The following is a 21,140-nucleotide window of genomic DNA, read 5'->3' on the forward strand; positions in this document are numbered from 1 at the left end:
GGCTGCCACATACAGTGCTCCTCTCACTGACCACCAATGAAAGAGGTGCCCCTTCCAGAAGTGCGGCGGGGGGGGCCAGATAAATGGCCTCAGGGGGCTGCATGCGGCCTGCAGGCCATAGTTTGGGGATGCCTGGATGATGGCACTGAAGATGGTTTCATATATGAAAATAGCAAAGAAAGTGATATCAGTGATTGTGAGCAACTGAGCTTTTTAAATTCTGACACTAGCGATGATGAGTTCCTGGGGTTCCCAGACAACTAGAAGAGTTGATCTGAACATTAAAGTCTCTTCTCATTTGTTAATAACAATGCTAATGGTCGTTAATACGCTGTTGAGTTTACATTGTTGAAATATTATTGTGGTATATTTTATTAAATATTTTAACATGCCATTTGGTTCAGAATATTTTTTTTCTTATTTTCCTCCTTCAAACCCTAGGTGTGTTTTATGGTCAGATGCATCTTATGGAGAGAAAAAATATGGTATATCCTCTTCTTGGATTGACCCTTTATCTTTATGAAATAACCTTCTTTGCTTCTTTTTACAGCTCATGTTTTAAAATCGATTTTATGTGATATAAGTATTGCTAACCTAGCTATTTTTTTTATTTCCATTTGCTTGAAATACCTTTTTCTATTCCCTCTCTTTGTATGTGTCTTTCCATCTAAAGTAGGTCTCTGGTAGGAAGCAGATGTGTGGGGTCTTGTTTTCTTATCTATAAGGTCTACCGGAAAGTTCTGTCTGTTTTTGGAATAAAACAAAATACATATTTTTCTTACTGTCAATAAACTTTATTAAATAATATAATTGCCATTATTATTAATGATTTCTTGACAGTGTGAGGGCAATTTGTATATCCCATTTATGAAAAATGTTTTATCTTTTGATGCGAAAAATTGAACCAGTGCTTGTTTGATATCTTCTTCATTTTTGAATTTTTTGCCCTTCAAAACATTTTGTAAGGACAAAAACAAGTGAAAGTCGGAGGGTGCTAAGTCCGGGGAATATGGTGGATGCGACAGACATGCTTCTGTAGCATTTCTTCCTTGTTGAAATTTGTAAAAATTACAGTGGTGTAAATGAACTTTATCAGTAGCCATGGGTACACTATCGCTTCACACATAAGACTAACGTGAATCAGCTTTGTTTTAGTTAATTTGTTTTTATTTATTTATTTATTTATTTTTTCCGAAGCTGGAAACGGGGAGAGACAGTCAGACTCCTGCATGCGCCCGACCGGGATCCACCCGGCACGCCCACCAGGGGGCGATGCTCTGCCCATCAGGGGGCAATGCTCTGCCCCTGCGGGGCATCGCTCTGTTGCGACCAGAGCCACTCTAGCGCCTGGGGCAAAGGCCAAGGAGCCATCCCCAGCGCCCAGGCCATCTTTGCTCCAATGGAACCTCGCTGCGGGAGGGGAAGAGAGAGACAGAGAGGAAGGAGAGGGGGAGGGGTGGAGAAGCAGATGGGCGCCTCTCCTGTGTGCCCTGGCTGGGAATCGAACCCGGGACCCCTTGCACGCCAGGCCGACACTCTACCACTGAGCCAACCGGCCAGGGCCTGTTTTAGTTAATTTGCTACATCAGTATGTATACATTAAGTGGTAAAAATAGGCACTCATGCACCAAATAAACATGTGCTCATGTGTCGAAACTTGTGATAGAAACGGACAGAACTTTCCGGTAGACCTTATATTTAGTCACCCTATGTCTTTGACATATTCAGTTCATTTACAGGTATTCTTAGGTATGAACTTATTGCCATTTTAATTGTTTTTTTAGTACTTTTTTGTTTTTATTCTTTTGCTATCTTCTCTTGTATGTTGATGACTTTCTGTAGTGTTGTGGGCAGGGTCTCAGGGAATCACAGAGGTGAAGAGTGTTAGCCTGGTCAATGGAGGGCTCAGATTTGGTACCTATCTATGACTGCAGGTTGGGTGTGGGGGGGGAAGGGTTCAACAAAGAAACAATGGCACTTGCCAGCACTTCCTGCCCCAGAGAGAGCTGCCTTGACCCCTGTCCCTCCAGCCCTTGCCCTGAAGCTAGTCCAGTCATTGTCTTCCCATATGTCTCTGGAGCTTCTTGAGCTGCTGCCCTGTGCTGGAGCTCCGAATGAGTTTGTGAGCAAGTGTGGGCCCTTTACTACCTGCAGTACCTAGGTCTCTAGAAGCTTGTTGTCTTTTTCAACACACATTCTGCTCATTTTTATAGCAATATTTTAAAGGGACTTCTCTTCCCAGCACTGGTGCCTTGGGCTGGTGTGCTTAGTGTGAGGTTAGGATCCCTCACTTTTCAGAGGTGACCTCTGCAGCTGAGATATGCCTCCTGATTCTTAGCTGCTGAGTTATGGGTATGGAGCTAGCCTGTTCTGCTCCTTCACCTTCCTACCAGTTTGAGCAGCTTCTTTGTATCCTTGTTTATAGAAATTCTGTTCAGTTAGAACTGAGGCAGTTTTCAACAATGGCTGTTCAATAATAACTTAGTTGTAATGCTGGTGTGGTCATAGGAGGAGGAGAGCACAGCATCTACCTACTCTGCCATCTTTATTGGAAGTCTCTAGATATAAACATTTTTAAATTAATATTTAAAACATATAAATGTGGGGGGAAAATCCCCAAGTTCATTTTGGTATACACCCAAGCTTGGGACCACTGGGTTATATGACCATTAAAAATATGAACAATGAGTGTCATTTGACACCTTCTGCCCTTCAATCTTCTACATGAGGCTAATAACTTCCTCAAAGGCCCAGCTTAAATGACAATTCCTCCATGAAGTCTTCTTAGATGTTCTAGATAGAAATATTTCCCATTATCTGAATGTTTTAAATGTGTTTACCATTGTATTTTAAGCTGTCCACAAATTTTTAAATTTTGATCCATAATTTACACAGTTTAAGATTCCACAATTAAGTTTTCCCAGTATCAGGATTTCTGCCTTCTTTTAAAAGCTGGATAACCAGACACCCCAAGCCAGCATTCCTTTGTGGCAACAACTGGTTAGCTGTGGGAAGCAGCTCTCTACTCTCTGGGTTCATGCTCTCTTCTGACACTGTCCCACATTCTGCTGCCTCCTTCCTTCCGAGAACAAATACTTCGAGCTGGTTACAATATGCTTGGCCTCATGTTTTTCTTACTGTAGAAATCCTTTTCTGAACTTCGATGTCTAAGCCAGGGGTCCCCAAACTTTTTACACAGGGGGCCAGTTCACTGTCCCTCAGACCGTTGGAGGGCCGGACTATAAAAAAACTATGAACAAATTCCTATGCACACTGCACATATCTTTTTTTAAAGTAAAAAAACAAAATGGGAACAAATACAATATTTAAAATAAAGAACAAATAAATTTAAATCAACAAACTGACCAGTATTTCAATGGGAACTATGGGCCTGCTTTTGGCTAATGAGATGGTCAATGTCCGGTTCCATATTTGTCACTGCTAGCTGTAACAAGTGATATGACGCGCTTCCGGAGCCCTGACACCTGCGTCCGCGTCACTGGAAGTAGTACTGTACATGAGCAATGTCGCACTTTGCAGGCGCTGCCACATACAGTACTCCAGGAGCACAGGATGCAGATGCTCACTGACCACCAATGAAAGAGGTGCCCCTTCCGGAAGTGCAGCGGGGGCTGGATAAATGGCCTCAGGGGGCCACATGTGGCCTGCAGGCCGTAGTTTGGGGACCCCTGGTCTAAGCCCTGGGATTTCTTTAACAGACCTTGTATTATTTATTCATTTATATTACTTACTGGCCCCCTGCTGTCATTTGAGTTTGCAACCCTCGGTGAACTTGCTCCTGGGCATCTATGTACACAGCACATCTCTCTTGCTAGTTTATGAATTTCTCACAATATGTAGAAAACACTCCATAAATGGACATCCAATGCCATGCTTAATTTTCATAGCAATTTTTTTTTTTTTTTTTCCATTTTTCTGAAGCTGGAAACAGGGAGAGACAGTCAGACAGACTCCCGCATGCGCCCGACCGGGATCCACCCGGCACGCCCACCAGGGGCCACGCTCTGCCCACCAGGGGGCGATGCTCTGCCCATCGTGGGCGTCGCCATATTGCGACCAGAGCCACTCTAGCGCCTGAGGCAGAGGCCACAGAGCCATCCCCAGCGCCCGGGCCATCTTTGCTCCAATGGAGCCTTGGCTGCGGGAGGGGAAGAGAGAGAGAGGAAAGCGCGGCGGAGGGGTGGAGAAGCAAATGGGCGCTTCTCCTGTGTGCCCTGGCCGGAAATCGAACCCGGGTCCTCTGCACGCTAGGCCGATGCTCTACCGCTGAGCCAACCGGCCAGGGTTCATAGCAATTTTAAGGATCAATTACTGCAACTGTTTTAGACATTATCCACTTTTTCTTCAGCTCTAGTCTTCTTTCTCTCTTTCATCTGTGAATCTCCCACCTGTTCTTCATCAGTTCAGATGAAATGTTACATTGTCCTAGGAGTTTTCCCAAACAAAGTAACCTCCCTAATCCCTCCATGCTGAAACTGTCAGCTCATCCTTTTCTTTTTTTTTCTTTTTTTCTTTCATTTTTCTGAAGCTGGAAACAGGGAGAGACAGTCAGACAGACTCCTGCATGCGCCCGACCGGATCCACCCGGCACGCCCACCAGGGGCGACGCTCTGCCCACCAGGGGGCGATGCTCTGCCCACCAGGGGGCGATGCTCTGCCCATCGTGGGCGTCGCCATGTTGTGACCAGAGCCACTCTAGCGCCTGAGGCAGAGGCCACAGAGCCATCCCCAGCGCCCGGGCCATCTTTGCTCCAATGGAGCCTTGGCTGCGGGAGGGGAAGAGAGAGACAGAGAGGAAAGCACGGTGGAGGGGTGGAGAAGCAAATGGGCACTTCTCCTGTGTGCCCTGGCCGGAAATCGAACCCAGGTCCTCCGCACGCTAGGCTGACGCTCTACCGCTGAGCCAACCGGCCAGGGCCTCATCCTTTTCCTTAGTGGTGAAGTCCAAATCACCCACTCACTGCTTTTATTTCAGCAGTATCCCTTACCCTACCCTGAGAAACATGAGTGTCTCTGGGTACACACCCCGCCAGCACCCACTACAGGGCTGGGCACGTAGTGGGTCTTCAGGACCCACTGAAAGATTACATGTCAAAGGGAACTATTTTCCAGCCTCTAATTTTCTTTAAAGTACATCTATGCAAGGCTGTTTGGAGCAGTCTGTTGTTTTTCCTGATTCCTGCATTTTCTTTGTTTTTCATGGAACACATAACACTGATTTCCTGTAAGGCTCTGCAAATAAATATCAAGGTCAGGGGCTGGAAGCATTTCTGGAGCTATCACGGCACCTCTTGAGTCCACTGGGCCAAGAAATGCTTTCAACCCCAGAGGGCAGAAGTTTTTCAAAATAAGACTGTTCCAATAAGGGCGTGTGCTTCCTCCATCAACTCCCTATCCTGCCTGCCTGCATTTTAACTACTTGGGGAAGAATGGAAATTGTGCCAAACCCTGGCTATCTATGAACCACTAAGTAGGCTAGGTGATGGGGCCTGCGGTGACTTCTCAGTGAGAGGTTCCCACAGACAGGAACATGGGGAGGTTGGGAAACAGTCCCTTTTTAAAGAGCCAGTGGAGGGGACAGGGCCTCCTCTGGCTCAGATCACCTCCCCCCTTTCTCCTTCACCCTGGAGAGCTGTCTGGACTTGGGCTCAGAGGGACTTTGGTCCCTGCAACTGTGGGTGGAGCCTGTCCAGGACTCCCACACAGCAGGGCTGAGTGGGCACAGAGGGGTCCCCTTCAGTGGGTCAGCTCTTTTTATGTCCAGGTTCACACACAAACCTCCCCCCCTCTCATTACCCACACTCGTTGTCTTGGTTTCTCTTCTTTTCCTTTTCTTCTCCTCCTCTTCAACATTTTGCCATTTGTCTGAGATGGAGTCTGTACTTATAAACAAGAAAGTGCAAGGGACTCACTTAAAGGGGTCTTGTGTTAATGACCTTGGAGCAGCCTCTGGGTGTTTGGTTCATCTCAAAGGATGCAGAGACCCTTCGAGGGAGATGTGAGGAGTGAGTGCTTGTGGGGATCCTGGAAGGTAGACTGGGCCCACATTCAACCTCCGGGATGTTTCTGTGGAGGCTGGGAGCAAGGACCTTCCTAGGGAATGTTTGGTTTCTTAATCTCCTTCAGCCCCTCTTCTCTCATGTGAAATGGAAAATTGATATTTTTTCAGTTCTATGTCAAGGGCATCAGCCTGAGTATTGTACTTTCTCGGATCATCAGGGAAACCAGGTTGCTTTTCTTGCCCCTCAGAACAGTTCATTGCAAAACACATGTGCATTCAATGATACATAAAGTTAGTTTCAAAAACAGCAAGGCCTTCTACTTCTGGATTAGAGAGCTTTAGAATGAACCAACCCTCAGCTGCAATCCTCTAATTTAATTATAAACAGTTTTGAACATGGCTTGATCTAGCTGGGCCCTGTCCAGTGTTATATGTGGAGGCCCGCCCCCCACCCTCACAAGACCAGCTCTGCCTCTGGGACACCTGCTATGTCGGTTTTGTTTCTCTCTCAGGAATGCCCTAGGAAAGTCTTATTACATCTTGCTTGGATTACTGCAGCCACCTCTCCCATATTTCCCAGCCTCTAGTTAGCCTGCATTTCTCTCTGTTAAGCTGGAAGGCAACTACGTGTACGGGCCTATAAGCATCTTATTCTTATTTCATTTAAGCCAGTGAAGCTGTCACTCCCTCAGTGAGACTTATTTCCCCAGATAGCACTGATTGCTATATCCTCTGGGCTTCCATCATTAGTTAAAATTCTTTGTAACATTTTCCCCCACCCCTACATTACTGGTGTCCTTTGAGTCTAGTAAGGACCTCTTCCCAATCTGCCTTTTATCACATATTTCTGTTTCCCCACTAGGTGGCCAGCCCCAGGGGACACCTCTGACACAGGACAGAACTCTTCATTCATAGCATTAACCCCTGATGATTGAATGGAATTGAATTGGGTCATAAGGATTTTAGAGGCATAAGCATGGCCAACTGGGAATCAGAATGGATTGGAAAGGAAAGGCCAAAATCTCGAAGCACATGTCATAAGTTGCCCAGCCCTGGTTGCAAGTGACTAGATGGAGGTGTTTCTCACATGCCTGTGTTATCCTTTAAAAATGAAACAGCCAGTTGTTTACCAGCATAATTAATTTATTTGGGCAGAGGAGAGAATTGTGATTTAGGACAAGTAAACCATAACAAAGCCATAGGCAAATCTGGAGAACAAAGGGGAACATTGTTGCATAGAAAAGAGGGAGGAGTTGAAAAGGGCTGTTGTGAACAACATGTCCATTGGAGGAAACCTGAAGTTCAAAGTCCAGTGGCTTTCCATTGGCTGAGTCATGGCAGTTTCTCATTGGCTAGGTCTGTTGCTAGGTGAGGAGAAAATCTTTCCTTTTGCTGAAATGGTAAAGTTGGTTTCTTCCTGTTAAGAAATATAAGGGTAAACTTCTTTCTTTTGGAATCTGCAGGGTGTAGTGAGGGGTAGTGAATGAGAGCTCCCTTTTCAGGGCTTTTGACTTCATTTTAAATGATGTGTCCTTGTTCATTTTCACACTTGGTTGGCTCAAAGCAATGGCTCTTTAGCTTGGCTGCTGCTCAAGCCCAGCCCAGACAAATTAACTGAGAATCTCCAGAGCAGGGCTCAAGCAAGGGTATTTTTCAAAGCTTCCAGAAGATTTCAGTGGGCTTCCAACTGAGAACCACTGCCATAAGGAAATTAGAACTTGCAGGGGCCTCTGTTCTTTTAGGGAGTTACCCAGAGGTCACTGCAGAGCCCTGGCAAGCAGATAGCAGACAGAGGGAGGGTGGGTGAGCGGGTTTCTGGCACCAACATGAAAAACTTTAGGTAGCTTATCTGCTGTCACACGCAGTCCACACAATGTCCTCTGGGAGCCCTGGAGTTTTAGTCAAGGCATGACAGAAGAAGGCGAAGGCCAGACAATGCTTGCTGATAGAAAAGGACTTCTATTTCATGGAACAGGAGGGAATCCCTTTTCAGGGTTGTCAGTCTGGCTATTGTCCCAAGCAGCAAACTCCCCCCCCCCCCCAAATCAGAGCAGAACCACCAGACAATTGTGCCGTCACCCACTCAGTGACTCCAAGCCTGTTGTTCCTCCACTGGAGAGCTCTCTTTGAAGGGCTTTCCCCCGGCAAAGCATCCGTTTTTCTTCTGTTGCCAATAAAAATCCCTGGCGCTGCTCTTTCTCCTTTGCGTCCCTCTATTGCTTCTGACAGAGTGTGCCGGTTAGCTGAGGTCAGGATTTCCTTTTTACAAACAACCTGCTTTCAGTCAGTGGGGCCAAAGGTTTCCTAAATTACAAACCCTTTCATTTCTTCTGCTACAAGTTCTCCTGTCAGTTTGTATCACTGCACAGAATGGAGAGAAATGGAAACATGTTGAGAGACCAGAGAGAAAGAGGTACTTTCACTAAATTTCTCCTTTTGGACTGTCAAAAAACTATCCTGAGTGCAATAGATGGGACTGCTCCAGCTGAAGCTCTGTGGCTGTGGAAAGTGTGGGTAGATTTCAGAGGCTGGAAGGAAATTTCTTCCAGGTCTTAAATGAATGTACAACATCTGTGGCATCATTTCTACATTGTTAAGAAAATGACCTCCTTTATATTCATTTGAATTGTGGAACACCCATTCATGTTTATATGGTTTGAAAAGAAAAAAAAAAAAAAAAAAGATACTGCAAAACGTCCCTGTATTTGACAGCTGTAAATGCTGTTTGGAAGACAAATTTTAAACCAGCTCTGGAAGGAAGACAAAATTGAGGTGCTGAGGTTTAAAAGAGAAAGCATTCAGATGTGCCTGGACGTTTATCCTGATTGCGGATAGGATGCCAGACAGCCCCGGAAGCGGAGCGGCTCCCGGGCGCACGGCGGTGCGAGGCGGTGGAGCAGGGCCCACGCAGCGTCACCGACCTGAGCGCACTCCTTCTTTTCTGGATTCTGTGCTCTAGCCAAGAGCGGGTGGGGGTCATGACTCTGCCTTCTTTGGTGTGACCTTTTGGGCAAAGCATTTAACCCGAGGTTTGTAATCTGTAAAATAAAAAGGGCTCAACTCAACAGTACTTAGACCTAACATTGGAAGTCAAGTTTAGTGCAGAATCGTGGCCACACTGAAGGGTTGCAGGCTGTGTGCCAATGCAGGAGCCTCCTCCTCGCCTCCTCCTCTTTCTCCCGGGAAGGGTGCAGTAGTCAGGGTCATGCTCCTGTGTAATGAAAGAAAGCACTAAGCCCAGGTTAGGACAGACAGCTAAAGTGCTTACCCTCCTCTGGCAAGCCTGGCCCCATGCTCTCTGTGCTCCAGTCCCAAAAGTCCCACAGCTTGTCTACCCTTGGCACACTCCTTCCCAACTATAGGCCTCTCCCCTGCGCCCCCTCGTCCGCACTCTGCCCAGGCCACCGTCAGCCTTCAGGTCTCCGCTCAGACGTCAGCTCTTCAGGGAAGCCTTTCCTGCCTGCCCCTGCTGCCCCCCTCGCCACATCAGTAATACTCACCAAAGCCTGTTTTTGTCATTTATTATGTTTTTTAAATGTAGAAATTAAATTTAATGAGATGGCATTGGTAGAGTACATAGGTTTCAGTGAACATCTCTATAGCATTTGAACTGTTGTGTTCTGTAACCATCACCCAAAGTCAGATCATTTTCTATCACCATATATTTGTCCCTCTTTACTCCCCTCCCCCTGGTGACCACTTCACTTTTATTTATGTCCATGAGTCTCAGTTTTATATACCACCTATGTGTGAAATCATAAAACTTTTAGCTTTTTCTGATTCACTTATTTTACTTTGTATAACGTTCTCAAGATCCATCCATGCTGTAAATGGCAATATCATCATTTCTTACGGCTGAGCAGTATTCCATTGTATATATGTACCACATCTTCTTTATCCAGTCCTTTATCGAGGGACACTTTGGTTGTTTCCATGTCTTGGCCACTGTGAATAATGCTGTGATTAACTGACTTTTAATTAATAACCACTGTCCCCCATGCCTGAGGTTGGGAATGAGCCAGTGTTTGCATCTCATTCCTAGGCTAGGACAGAGGAATGTAAGGCCCTTACAGATGGTCTGTGCAGTCAAGGAGCTGAGTCTATAGCAGGAGAGGGGGAAATTTATGTGAATACTTAACCAGCATAATAAGAGGCAATATTAAATAATATGCCAAGCAGTGTCCCAAGCACTTTACACTCATTAACTGACTTTGTTGTCCTCATAATGACTCTCTGAGGTAGATTCTTGTCACCCCCTTTTTACAGGTGAGGAAATGAGGGCACAGAGAAGTTAAATAAGTTGGTCAGCTAAGTCCAGGAAGCTGGGATCAGAAGCCAGGCAGTCTGCCTGCAGAGGCCAGGCTCTTAACCACTAGGCTATACTACCTCACAGCAGTGCTGACAGCCCCTACTTTGGAGGTGTCCACATCCCTCTAGTGTCTCACCACTTCCCCCATCCAACCTATTAGTTGTCCTGTCATCACTGCCACTGAAAGTAACCCCAGACTTCCGTTTCCCCATCCTGATCTGAATCTGGTCATTGCTCGCCGAGGCCAATCGCTTGTTTTCCCTCTTCTCTGCCCTCCACGGCCCATTCTCTACCCAGCAGCCAGGCAGCCTGAGTGGTTGTTTCAAAGAGTGCATCAGATTGAGAAACCCCTCAGTGGCCTCCCATTCCATTTAGAATAGTATCAAAAGCCTAACCATGACCTCGATGGTTTCCCTTCCTTTCCCAAGTCATCTCTTGTTGGACTCATGAGTGTGGCTTTTACTCCTAGCACACATTAAGTAAAAGTATTCTCCCCTGAGGACTTTGGCTTATATACTCTGCCCCTGAACTTCACATGCTGCCTACTTCTTAGCATTCTGTCTCAGTTAAAACATCTTGACTCTGTTCATCCTTTCCAAGGAAGCTTTTGCCCTCTCTTTCTCATGTTCCATTTTAATTTTCTATAAAGAATGTTTCTGAGTGAATGTATCTTATTCATTCCTTAAGTAATTTCTTGTATGTTCCCACCAGCTCCGATGTCAACAACATTCTCAGGAGCAGGAATTGGCTATCCTCAGCGCTGAGGACAATGCTCTCACGGTGGGGACCCAGTGAGTCTTTATTGAAAGGAATAATAGGAATTGCCTAGGAGACTCTAGAATAGACATTGGGTGGGAGAAGTTCAAGAGAAGGAATTCACACTGTGTGCCATGATGGAAGGGAAGGCTCTGCAAGGAATAGGGCACCTGAGCTGGACCTGGTTTGGGTGGGTTGAGGGTGGAGGGTCATTGTTGGCAGTGGGAGTGCCCTAAGCAGGGTGAGGCAGGGATGCTTACAGGCTGTTTGGTCCATTAAAGGGCTCAGTTAATGTGCGCTAAAGGTTTGCTTAAAACAGTAATGAGAATGTTGGGAGAAAAGTAGAGACTGTGTTTGGAAACTCTGTAATGCCAGGTAGAGAAATCTAGGCTCAAATCTATGTTAAACATTTGGACCAGGGGTTATGTTAAAAGGGATGCTTTAGAAAATTCATCTTTTGAAGGTATGCCCTCCATTTTGCCTGTTTCCATACTTTACTCACTTGAGACCTAAAACTGCCCACCCCTGCCTCTCTTTACTTTCCCTAAACATTTTTCATCCTCAGGGGATCTGAGCATGCTCAGATACTTCATTACTCCTGCCTCTTGGCCCGCTCTGTACTTGTGAAAAAGGCACATTGCAGACCCGATGAGTGGGCCCAACAACTGCAGGTCGGATGGTCATGTGCTTGTATGTATGAATGTGTGTCTAAGAAGAAATCCCAGGAGGAAGCAAGTTGTGTTGTTTTCTAGCTGTCAGTGATTAACCTGACCAAATTTTAGAGGTATACATTGTGCGCATTCTTTATAGATAAAACTGCTTTATATTGCTGTCCCTTGAATACTTAAGTGGCAAAATCTAGGCTCTATCATTCAAGATATACACTTTTGGAGGAGGAGCTTTTCCATTTATCTGTTCTTACAGTGATCAAAGGAACACCTGTTAACCCTTCTAAATTAGTACCTCAAGGACTGATAACGCCATTGCTAGAATCACTTCATATAGTTTCCTTCTGTTGGACTCTGAGCATTCTAATGCAACCAAAGTCCAGCTATTTCTTGTAATCAAGAGATAAAGAAGAAAATAGTGACAATCAAGGACCTTGCAGTACTTCACAAATCAATTTTATTAATTTAAACACAAAATTAATGAAGAAAAATTCTGTACACAATTGTGGACACGACACACCTTTATACAGTAAGGCCAAGATAAACTTTGTTTTTTCAATCTGCAGAGTACAAAAACATAAAATGCAAAGGCTAAAAAACTGTCAAATTCTGTTTGCTTCAAGCAGAAAAAAAAAATCAGTTGTTAAATAATTTGGAGAATTTTCAACTGACTAATTCTAGCAGCAACGTGAAACTTCAGAAAGGGGGAGGGTAGCTCTTTAGCTACTTTGGGTCAAATGTGGTGCTTCTTCCAATATAAACTTAAAGAAAATTCATCTAAAATGTAACTCCATAACAGAAGGCTTTATAGATTAAACTAGTGCCCAAAGTAATCACTTTTGGAGAAACTTCTTTTATGGTACAACAAAGGTAACAGTTTTTATGTCCGAGACTTGTCACGTAAATTATATAATATAGGTGAAGAGTAACATTATGTCCTTGGCGATGACTGTGCAATGTCCACTGCCAGCAATGAACTTTCCTGGGAGATGGAGGAGAGTATGCAGGGAAACGGGACACATTTGCTAATTTCCAGATATGTGGCAATGTCTTCCTATATCTGAATAAGAAAACACAGACACTATATCTGAGCACCTGAAAACTGCTAGTCGCCAATTCATGAACCATTTTATTAATAAAATATATTTGTCATCTACATTCTTTCTGTGGGAAGAAGAATAATTTGAATAATCATTTTTTCCCAAGTAGCTACATATAATACATTAGTGTTGAAAATGAACAAGTGAGGTTTTAAGAGGACTTTTTATTCAAATGATTTAAGACACCGCTGTATTATTTTACCAAGGCCTTCCTAATAGCACACACAAAAAATGAACTGATGGGGAAAAATAATTTGTGAAACCAAATCCCTATTGACACTTGACATCCATGCTTTTGGTCTTGACAACATTATCTAAGAAAACAAACCACCATTATCTACATATTTATACCCAGTATACGTCAATAAGGCACTGCACGAGCCTGTGCCCGTCGGGCCTCAAACTTCACTAGCAAGGCATTGCTACCTCTCAATATCATTTTCTACACAATAGGTAAAAGAATCATCCATTATTACAAATTTACACCAAAAATTCTTTCTGTACATGATTGTCTCAGTGATGTACATATTATACGTTTAAATTAGACATACTTTAAACTACTTTGCAATGTGCTAAACTTCAAAGTACTTGCTGTGTCATGAGGCCAAGGCCTTGAATCGCTTATTTCTTATACTATTGTCTCTTCAATTATTTGATGCCCACAAAGTCTGTGCAAGTGAACTGAACGGTACTTGGATTATACCTCAATAAAGCTGTTTGTTTTTTTTTTTAAAGTCTGTTCATAAATAAGTAGAGATGTACAGATTACCCTGGGTATGAGACACCAAAAAGTAAACCTTCTTTACAAGAAAACTCCCCCATGGTATTCAGGAAACGTTTTAGTCTGTTGTGCAATCAAGTTTGCTGTATTGGAGAAGCTGTTACGTCACATTGAAGATGCTAAAACCTTAGGCGTCTGCAGGTCCTTTCTTCACAGGTTTGAACCATGTAGTTAATGTGGCAAAGACACATTATACTGTGCTAGAACATTCTCATGGCTTATTTTCATTGGATTCACAGTACTAGAGTCAACAGCTGTTCTGAAGAAATAGACATGGTCCTCATTCACCACAAAGGCAGAGCTGAAGACCGACGGCAGCTGGGCGTCACCATGTTGACATCGGTAAGGTCACTAGTCCGGCGATGACAGGGACTCAGGCCTGCTGGATTTGTTCCTGGTCACAGGGCAGTTGTGTGGTTTCAAAGTGCTATGTGGCAGTTACAGGTACTCCAGTTCCAAGGCATGGTGGAGCGCCATGAGGTCCGAGTGGCTGGAGATCCTCCAGAAGGGCATGGCATGCTGGGGAAGGGCAGACACAGGTGAGACGGGTCCCGCTCGGCACCGAAACCCGCCTCGGAAACCCACCACATGCCCATCCCCTGTGCTCAGCACTGTGTGCTGGCTACGATCTCAGTAGCACATCTGCTTAAAACAAAAAGTCAAACTTAATCCTCCCCTAAGAATACTGGACTTCACTTTAAAATGTGATCTGGAGTCTGTTTTTTTTTAAGGAGGTGATGAGATATCTTGAGTAGCTAGCTCTCCACTGTGACTTGAACGCCAGTTCCAAACTTGAAATAAAACACAGTAGCTAGCCATGACTGAAACTTTGTCAAAAATGATACCTTTGGACATATGTACCCAGTAGGTGTTTTTTTTTTAAAAAAAAATCTATGTATTGATTTTAGAGAAAGGGAGAGAAAGATAGAAATATTGATCTGGGGATCAAATACACAAATTTTGTGTATGGGAACAGTGCTCTAACCAGTTATCCATATAGCCAGGGCTGCCCGGTTTTCCATAGAAGGTAGTATTTTATATTTTTCAAAACTGAATTTTACTCATGTATGAAACAACTTTTTCTATTTATTCTTTGTATTGATCTTAAAATGGTTTTACCATGTGGGGAAATTTTAAATGAACATCTAAGGTGTTTCTTGTTTTTGTAGTTGTTTAATCAATCTAAAAATCTAGTGTAAATGGTAGGAATGTTTATAAAATACTTAAATTAATGACAAGAAAAACAACCCCAAAACAGGTTACTTTATCTGTTTAGAATGAACATACAATTATAAATTTTCACTGCTCAAAGTATACTTAAATATTAGCAAAATCTTTTTCAAGGGACAAAATGGTAAAGATAAAAAAGGTTGAGTTTTTTTGCACTTCAAAAATAATATGAAGGCATGAGTATAATTTACAGTTATAAGTCTACAGAGTTCTTTAAAAATTCTGACTAATAGCGTCTGGTATGGAAACTATAGGTAACAGCGGACACTACTCACTATTTTGGTGTCCATCACATAGCTGCTTTGTTCTGGGAATGCAAACTATTACATTACTCATTAACAATATCTTTGTCTCAAGTAATCTGCTAAAAGCATATACAATAGTCCAATATCAAATGTAGACCTTTCTGGCCTCTGTATCTTTTGTTATCTGTCAATAACAGAATAGTCCAGACCAAGTACTAGAAATCTGTTTTCAAACTTTTAGGAACATCCACTTGACAGCCTTAGACCAGAAAAACAGACTGTCCTATTGCGTTCATCCATTCATGAATGGATGTTTTGAAATTGTAGGCATGGTGTAGAAGATGTCCCCAGTCCACCCTGTCACAGCCTGTGGGTGAGTAGCAGGAATGTACAACAATCAGGAGAGTTCACCTATATGTGACAATAGCAGTAGGAGGGGCCAAGTCCCTTTGCCTAGGAGATTGGGAAGCACCTCATAAGCAGAGGTAATAGCTGAGGTTAGGTATGAAAGGACAGCCGGCCAGAAAGGTTTCATGATGGCTGTTTGTATTGGGGTGGAGGATAAAGGAGAAGTTCGTTGTTAGGACACTGGCTGTGTATGGGCGGAATACATGGTGAGTGACACGATTAGCTGCAGGAGCTGAATGAGGCCGGGCCTCATAAGCTCTGGTATGGAGTTTATTCATGATGATAGTTATGATTTATTGAGTATGGTGTCAGGCACTGAGCACAGACTCTCTCATTTAAACCTCTCTCTAACCTCAGAGAGATAATGGTATTATCATCATTATTTTACTGATGGAAAAACTGAGGCTCAGAGAAGGAATGGAGAGATGTAAATAACAGCTGGTAAGGAGTATACCCAAGACTCCAATCAGATCTGGTGTGTATCCTAAGCCTATATGGCATAATGCCCCCTACTGTTCTTGGTGGCCTCTTTATTCAGCACCACCATATAGCTTTGGACATACACTGACTCTTTCCATGCTGTTGTTGGTAAGGGACACCGAAAGATTTGAGTGATACATAGATTGGGTTTGAAAAGTGTTTCATCAATTACAGAAAGCTTTCCTTATTTTTCTTGTAGCGGACTAGAAATCTATGCATATCATAAAACATTTGTAAAAGGTAGAACTGTACAAATAAATACAAATCACTTCTAATTCTACTACCCAGTTAACCTTCCTAAAGATTCTTCTCTACTTCATATATGCACATACTCATGCTTGACCTTGGGTATATGCAGTGCAGGGATTACCTGGTTTTACTGTACTTCCCAGAGGCTGCCTGTCTCACACGCTGACGGCAAGCTAAGTGCTTCATGGCAGTGCTCTGCAGCTGAATCTGCCTGTACCATCCAGTCTTCTGTTCATGTTACTACTTAATCTCAAGCCCATTTTAAATACATCACTTCTAAGGACGATCTTTCATTATTTTAATTTGCAACTATTCAAATGTACACAGTATTGTTTTTTACATTTAACCATCTACTTGGTATCTATTTTGTATTTTTCTCTAATTTGCTAGCAATTCACTGCCTCTCCCCAAAGCTGCTTCCCATGAACAATGTAATAGAGTTTACAGAGTAATTCTATTGCTCTCATGTACCAGGATGTAACAGAGGATGCTAAAGGTGCTTTAGACAGCCATGCAGAAAATTTCAGGACAGCTATCTTCATTGCTACATAAAAAAGTACTTGTGAGAAGTGGAATGCTTTTGTTCCTAAGTAGGTTCACTCAGAATTTTTGCATGCCCATTATCTGAAGTTAGATTTGTTCCTCACAGACAACCAAATTCCAAAGCTATTGGTATACTCAGATGCATGTACTGTAGAATGTGATGAGTGGCAAAGAAATTGAAAAAGGAACTAAAAAAAATTGAGCTAAATCTTTGGTACATGTTTAATGTAAAAATTGAACATTTAATTCCATACTAAACAAAGGACCGAGACAATGTCTATGTGTCTTATCCTTACAGGTATAGGAGGTGGTGTCCGCCCAGAGCAAATGTAAACTGTTTTAGACCATACTCAAAACACATTATGGAAGGTGAGATTACCCATAAAGATCCCTGGATCGCCTTGTTTACTGCCACTGAAATCCTGGTGGCTTTAGTCTTCCTATATAGAGTATTAATAAAAACCACATGTTCCGCAACACCCTGAAACAAGTTCAACTGATGAAATATGCCTGTGGTACATTACAGACAACTCATCACAGTGCTGTAATGATGCGGTCATTCATTTCAGCAAAAGTGTCAATGGTTCTACAGTGGTAACTGGCAAACCTACGTGTAGGTGAAAGAGAACAGGCAGGCTCTGGGGACACTCCCAACACAGGACAGCAATCCAGCATGGTTCATAACATGAAGGGCAACAATCTCTGCTATAGTCAGGAGTTCCATTCTCACAAAAATTACTGTTTCTCCTTTTCTAAAAAATGTACATGTACTATTAAGTGACTGATTAGAAGATGACTAATCTCGGGGACCCAAACTCATGTTAACTTATAATTAGAATGAACATTGCAAAATAGTATTTTCTATTTCTATTTTCTAAATAGGCACATAGAGATGTGGAGATTTTATGGATCTCTAAAAGCTTCCCAGGACAAGCAGGTGCTAGGTAAATTTTTTTTCTGCACTGGTGTTTAGTCTGGAACAAATATTTCTTTTATGAAATAAGAGATATGGTGGCAAAAGGGGTGGAGAAGTATGTGCTAGAATGAGCATTATATGCTCAAACCCAGTGTTAGTGACTTTGAATTGTGACATAATCTGTTAGGAGATTGTTTATTTACCTGTAAAATGAGGGTTTAGGTAAAATGAATCAGGGTTGCTTCCAGGTTTAATAAACCCTGTGTCTTTATTATTAAAAGCCTATTACCTATATAAGCATAGTAGCTACAGAAAATGTTTAATGTATAATACATACATGATATATGCCCTCACTGACAAGAACCAGTAGGCAAGACATATCTGCTAAAGCTATTTCATTACAGTGCAAGGTGGTGTGAGGTTAAGAATAAAAATGACCTAGCCAAAGCAATCAGGCAAGAAAGAGAATAAAACTATTTTTAGTGACATGAATTTATATATAGAAAATCCTAAAGACTCCACCAAAATTATATTAGATCTAATCAATAAATTCAGTAAAGGCAGAGTATACAAAAATCAATAGCATTTCTACATGCTAACAAATTATCTGAAAAAGAAAATTATCCCATTTATAACAAGGTCAAAAACAATAAAATACTGAGAATAAATTTAACCAAGGAGGTGAAAGATCTCTACACAGAAAATCACAAGATATTGATAAAAGAAATAAAAAACCACACAAATAAATGAAAAAGTATCCTGTGTTCATGGATTAAAAGAATATTGTTAAAATGTTGATACTACCTAAATCCATCTATAAATTCAAAGCACTCCCTTTCAAGATTCCAATGGCATTTTTTTTTTTACAGAAGTAGAAAAAAATTCTAGAATTTATATGGAAGTACAGAAGACCCAAGTGGCCAAAATAAACTTGAGAAAGAACAAAACAGAAGGCATCAGCCTGCTTATCAGAACAGTATGATACTGGCATAAAAACAAACACAGACAACAGAACAGTACAGACAGCCCAGAAATAAACTCATTCATATTCCGTCAACTAATATTTGACAAGGGAGCCAATGGAAATAACAGTCTCTTCATTAAATGGTGCTGGGGAATTTAGCATTTCACACATAAAAGAATGAACCTAGACCCTTTCCTTGCACTACTTACAAAAGTTACCTTGAAATAGATGAAATACTTAAATGTAAGACTGGAAACCATAAGAAAAAAGCTTCTTGGCAATGATTTTTGGATATGACACCTAACACACAAGCAACAAATAAAAAATTAGTGGGCCTGGACCAGGCGGTGGCACAACGGATAGAGCATTGACCTGGGATGCTGAGGACCCAGGTTCAAAACCCCAAGGTCGCTGGCTTGAGCAAAGGGTCACTGGCCCCCAGTCAAGGCACATATGAGAAAGCAATCAATGAACAACCAAGGTGGCACAACTATGAATTGATGCGTCTCATCTCTCTCCCTTCCTGTCTCTCTCTCTCTCTCGCAAAATAAACAAGTAGGAATAATAAAACTAAAAAGTTTCTACACAGCAAAGGAAACAATTAATGAAATGAAAAGACGACCTATAGAATGAGAAGAGTATTTGTAAACTCTATCTGATACATAATGAACTCATACAATGCCATAGCATAGCAAAACAACAAAGAATCCAAAATGAGCAGAGGACTTCAATAGAAATTTTTTCTGAAGAAGACACACATATGGCCAACAGGTACATGAAAAGATGCTCAACATTCATCGGGGAAATGCAAATCAAAACCACAATGACTTATCACCTCATGCCTGTTAGAATGGCTATCATCAAAAAGACAAAAACTAAAGCCGGGTGAAGATGTGAAAAAGAAAACAACACCTGTGCACTCTTGGTGGGAATATAAATTGGTACAGCCAGTATGGAAAACAGTATGGAGGTTCCTCAAAAAGTTAAAAATAGAACTGTTATATAATTCAGCAATTCTACTTCTGGGTATATATCCTCAGGAAATGAAAACACTATGTTAAAAAAATATCTGCACCTTCATATTCTTAGCAGCATTATTTAAAATAGCCGAAATATGGAAACAACCTAAGAGTCTATCAGCAGATGAATGGATAAAGAAGACGTGTTGTACATATACCATAGAAATTATTCAGCCATAAGAATGAAGGAATTCCTGCCATTTGTGACCACATGGACCTTGCGGGCATTATGCTAAATAACTCAGAGAAGGACAAATATTATATGATCTCACTTATATGTGGAATCTAAAAATAACTACCCATCCCAAACTCAGAGAAAAAGCTCTAATTTGTGTTACCAGAGGTAAGGGGAAGGGGAATTAGATGAAGGTAGTCAAAAGACCAATTTCCAGTGATAATGTATATAAGTATTGGGGCTGTAATGTACAACAAAGTGACGATAGTTAACACTGCTGTATGGCATATCTGAAAGTGAAGAGAGCAGATTCCTAAGAGTTCTTATCACAAGGGGGGGTAAAAAGCTTTATTTAAGAAAAATCTATGAGGTATTATCATGGTAATCATTTCACAATATATGTAAGTCAAGTCATTATGCTGCATGCCTTAAACGTATGCAATGTTGCATGTCAGTTATATCTCAATAGAACAAAGAATCAAAAGATAAATTCAGAGAGAGGAGAGCTCAGTTGTTAGCAGGAAAGGGTACGCTGGGCCGACACTGAATTTGAAGAAGGGGTAGAACTGGTGAGGTAGAGGGGAAAGGAGATGGTCATGACAGAGCTGACAGGTGGAGGGCACAGAGCATTTAGTGTGAAGGTGACGGGGCTGAACCGGTGCGGCCATGAGAAAGATTAATAGAGACTTTTTTCATCTGGAAGCACTGGCAAGATCTGGCTGGGAGGTGCGGCTGGCTGTTCCCAGAGAAACTAGGCAGGATGACAGTGGCTAGAAGACACGGTGAGGACAGCATTCCCGTGACAGGCTGAAGGCAGAGGACTCCAGAGTGAACTGAGGGGGGAGAACTGGTTTGGGAACGCTGGATGTATTGGCTAGTAGTCAGATGGGATGACACGGGATACCTGAATGGATATATCCCATCAGTAACGAGAGCCATGGAACGAAAAACAGTGCTAACCATAAATCTTAACAGAAATGAGAGCTGAAACTGATGTGTGTGCAAAATAGCACATGTTTGGGGACCATTAGAACAAAAATAGTCCCTGAATAATGGGAAAATAAGGATATGTTCTTCCTGCTCCTCTTGCCCACAAACACAATTTCCCAGATTCTTCATGCCACCTTTCCTCCCCATCTGGTAATTTGCATTTGTCCCTGCTGGTTAGATGTAAAACCAATGACACAAAAACCTGGGTACACGGACCATGCGCATGTAAACTGAATTTTGCTGAATTATTAAAAATGTATTTGTAAAATGTTTCAAAAACATAAG

The 21,140-nt window shown here is 42.4% G+C and overlaps 1 protein-coding gene across 15 annotated transcripts in view; it reads right to left on the bottom strand.

Annotated features, from left to right (window-relative positions):
- Nucleotides 1-12,961: 12,961 nt before the first annotated feature.
- The window catches only part of EYA1 (EYA transcriptional coactivator and phosphatase 1), a 333,576-nt gene continuing 325,397 nt past the window's right edge, over nt 12,962-21,140 (bottom strand). For all 15 annotated transcript variants that reach the window (XM_066266297.1, XM_066266301.1, XM_066266303.1 and 12 more), the window contains one exon: nt 12,962-14,155. In XM_066266297.1, the coding sequence (XP_066122394.1) occupies nt 14,075-14,155 (81 nt within the window). In that variant the 3' untranslated portion in view covers nt 12,962-14,074. The remainder of the gene's footprint in view (nt 14,156-21,140) is intronic.

This window comes from Saccopteryx bilineata, chromosome 3 (genome assembly GCF_036850765.1).
Source record: "Saccopteryx bilineata isolate mSacBil1 chromosome 3, mSacBil1_pri_phased_curated, whole genome shotgun sequence".
Classification (NCBI taxonomy): Eukaryota; Metazoa; Chordata; class Mammalia; order Chiroptera; family Emballonuridae; genus Saccopteryx; species Saccopteryx bilineata.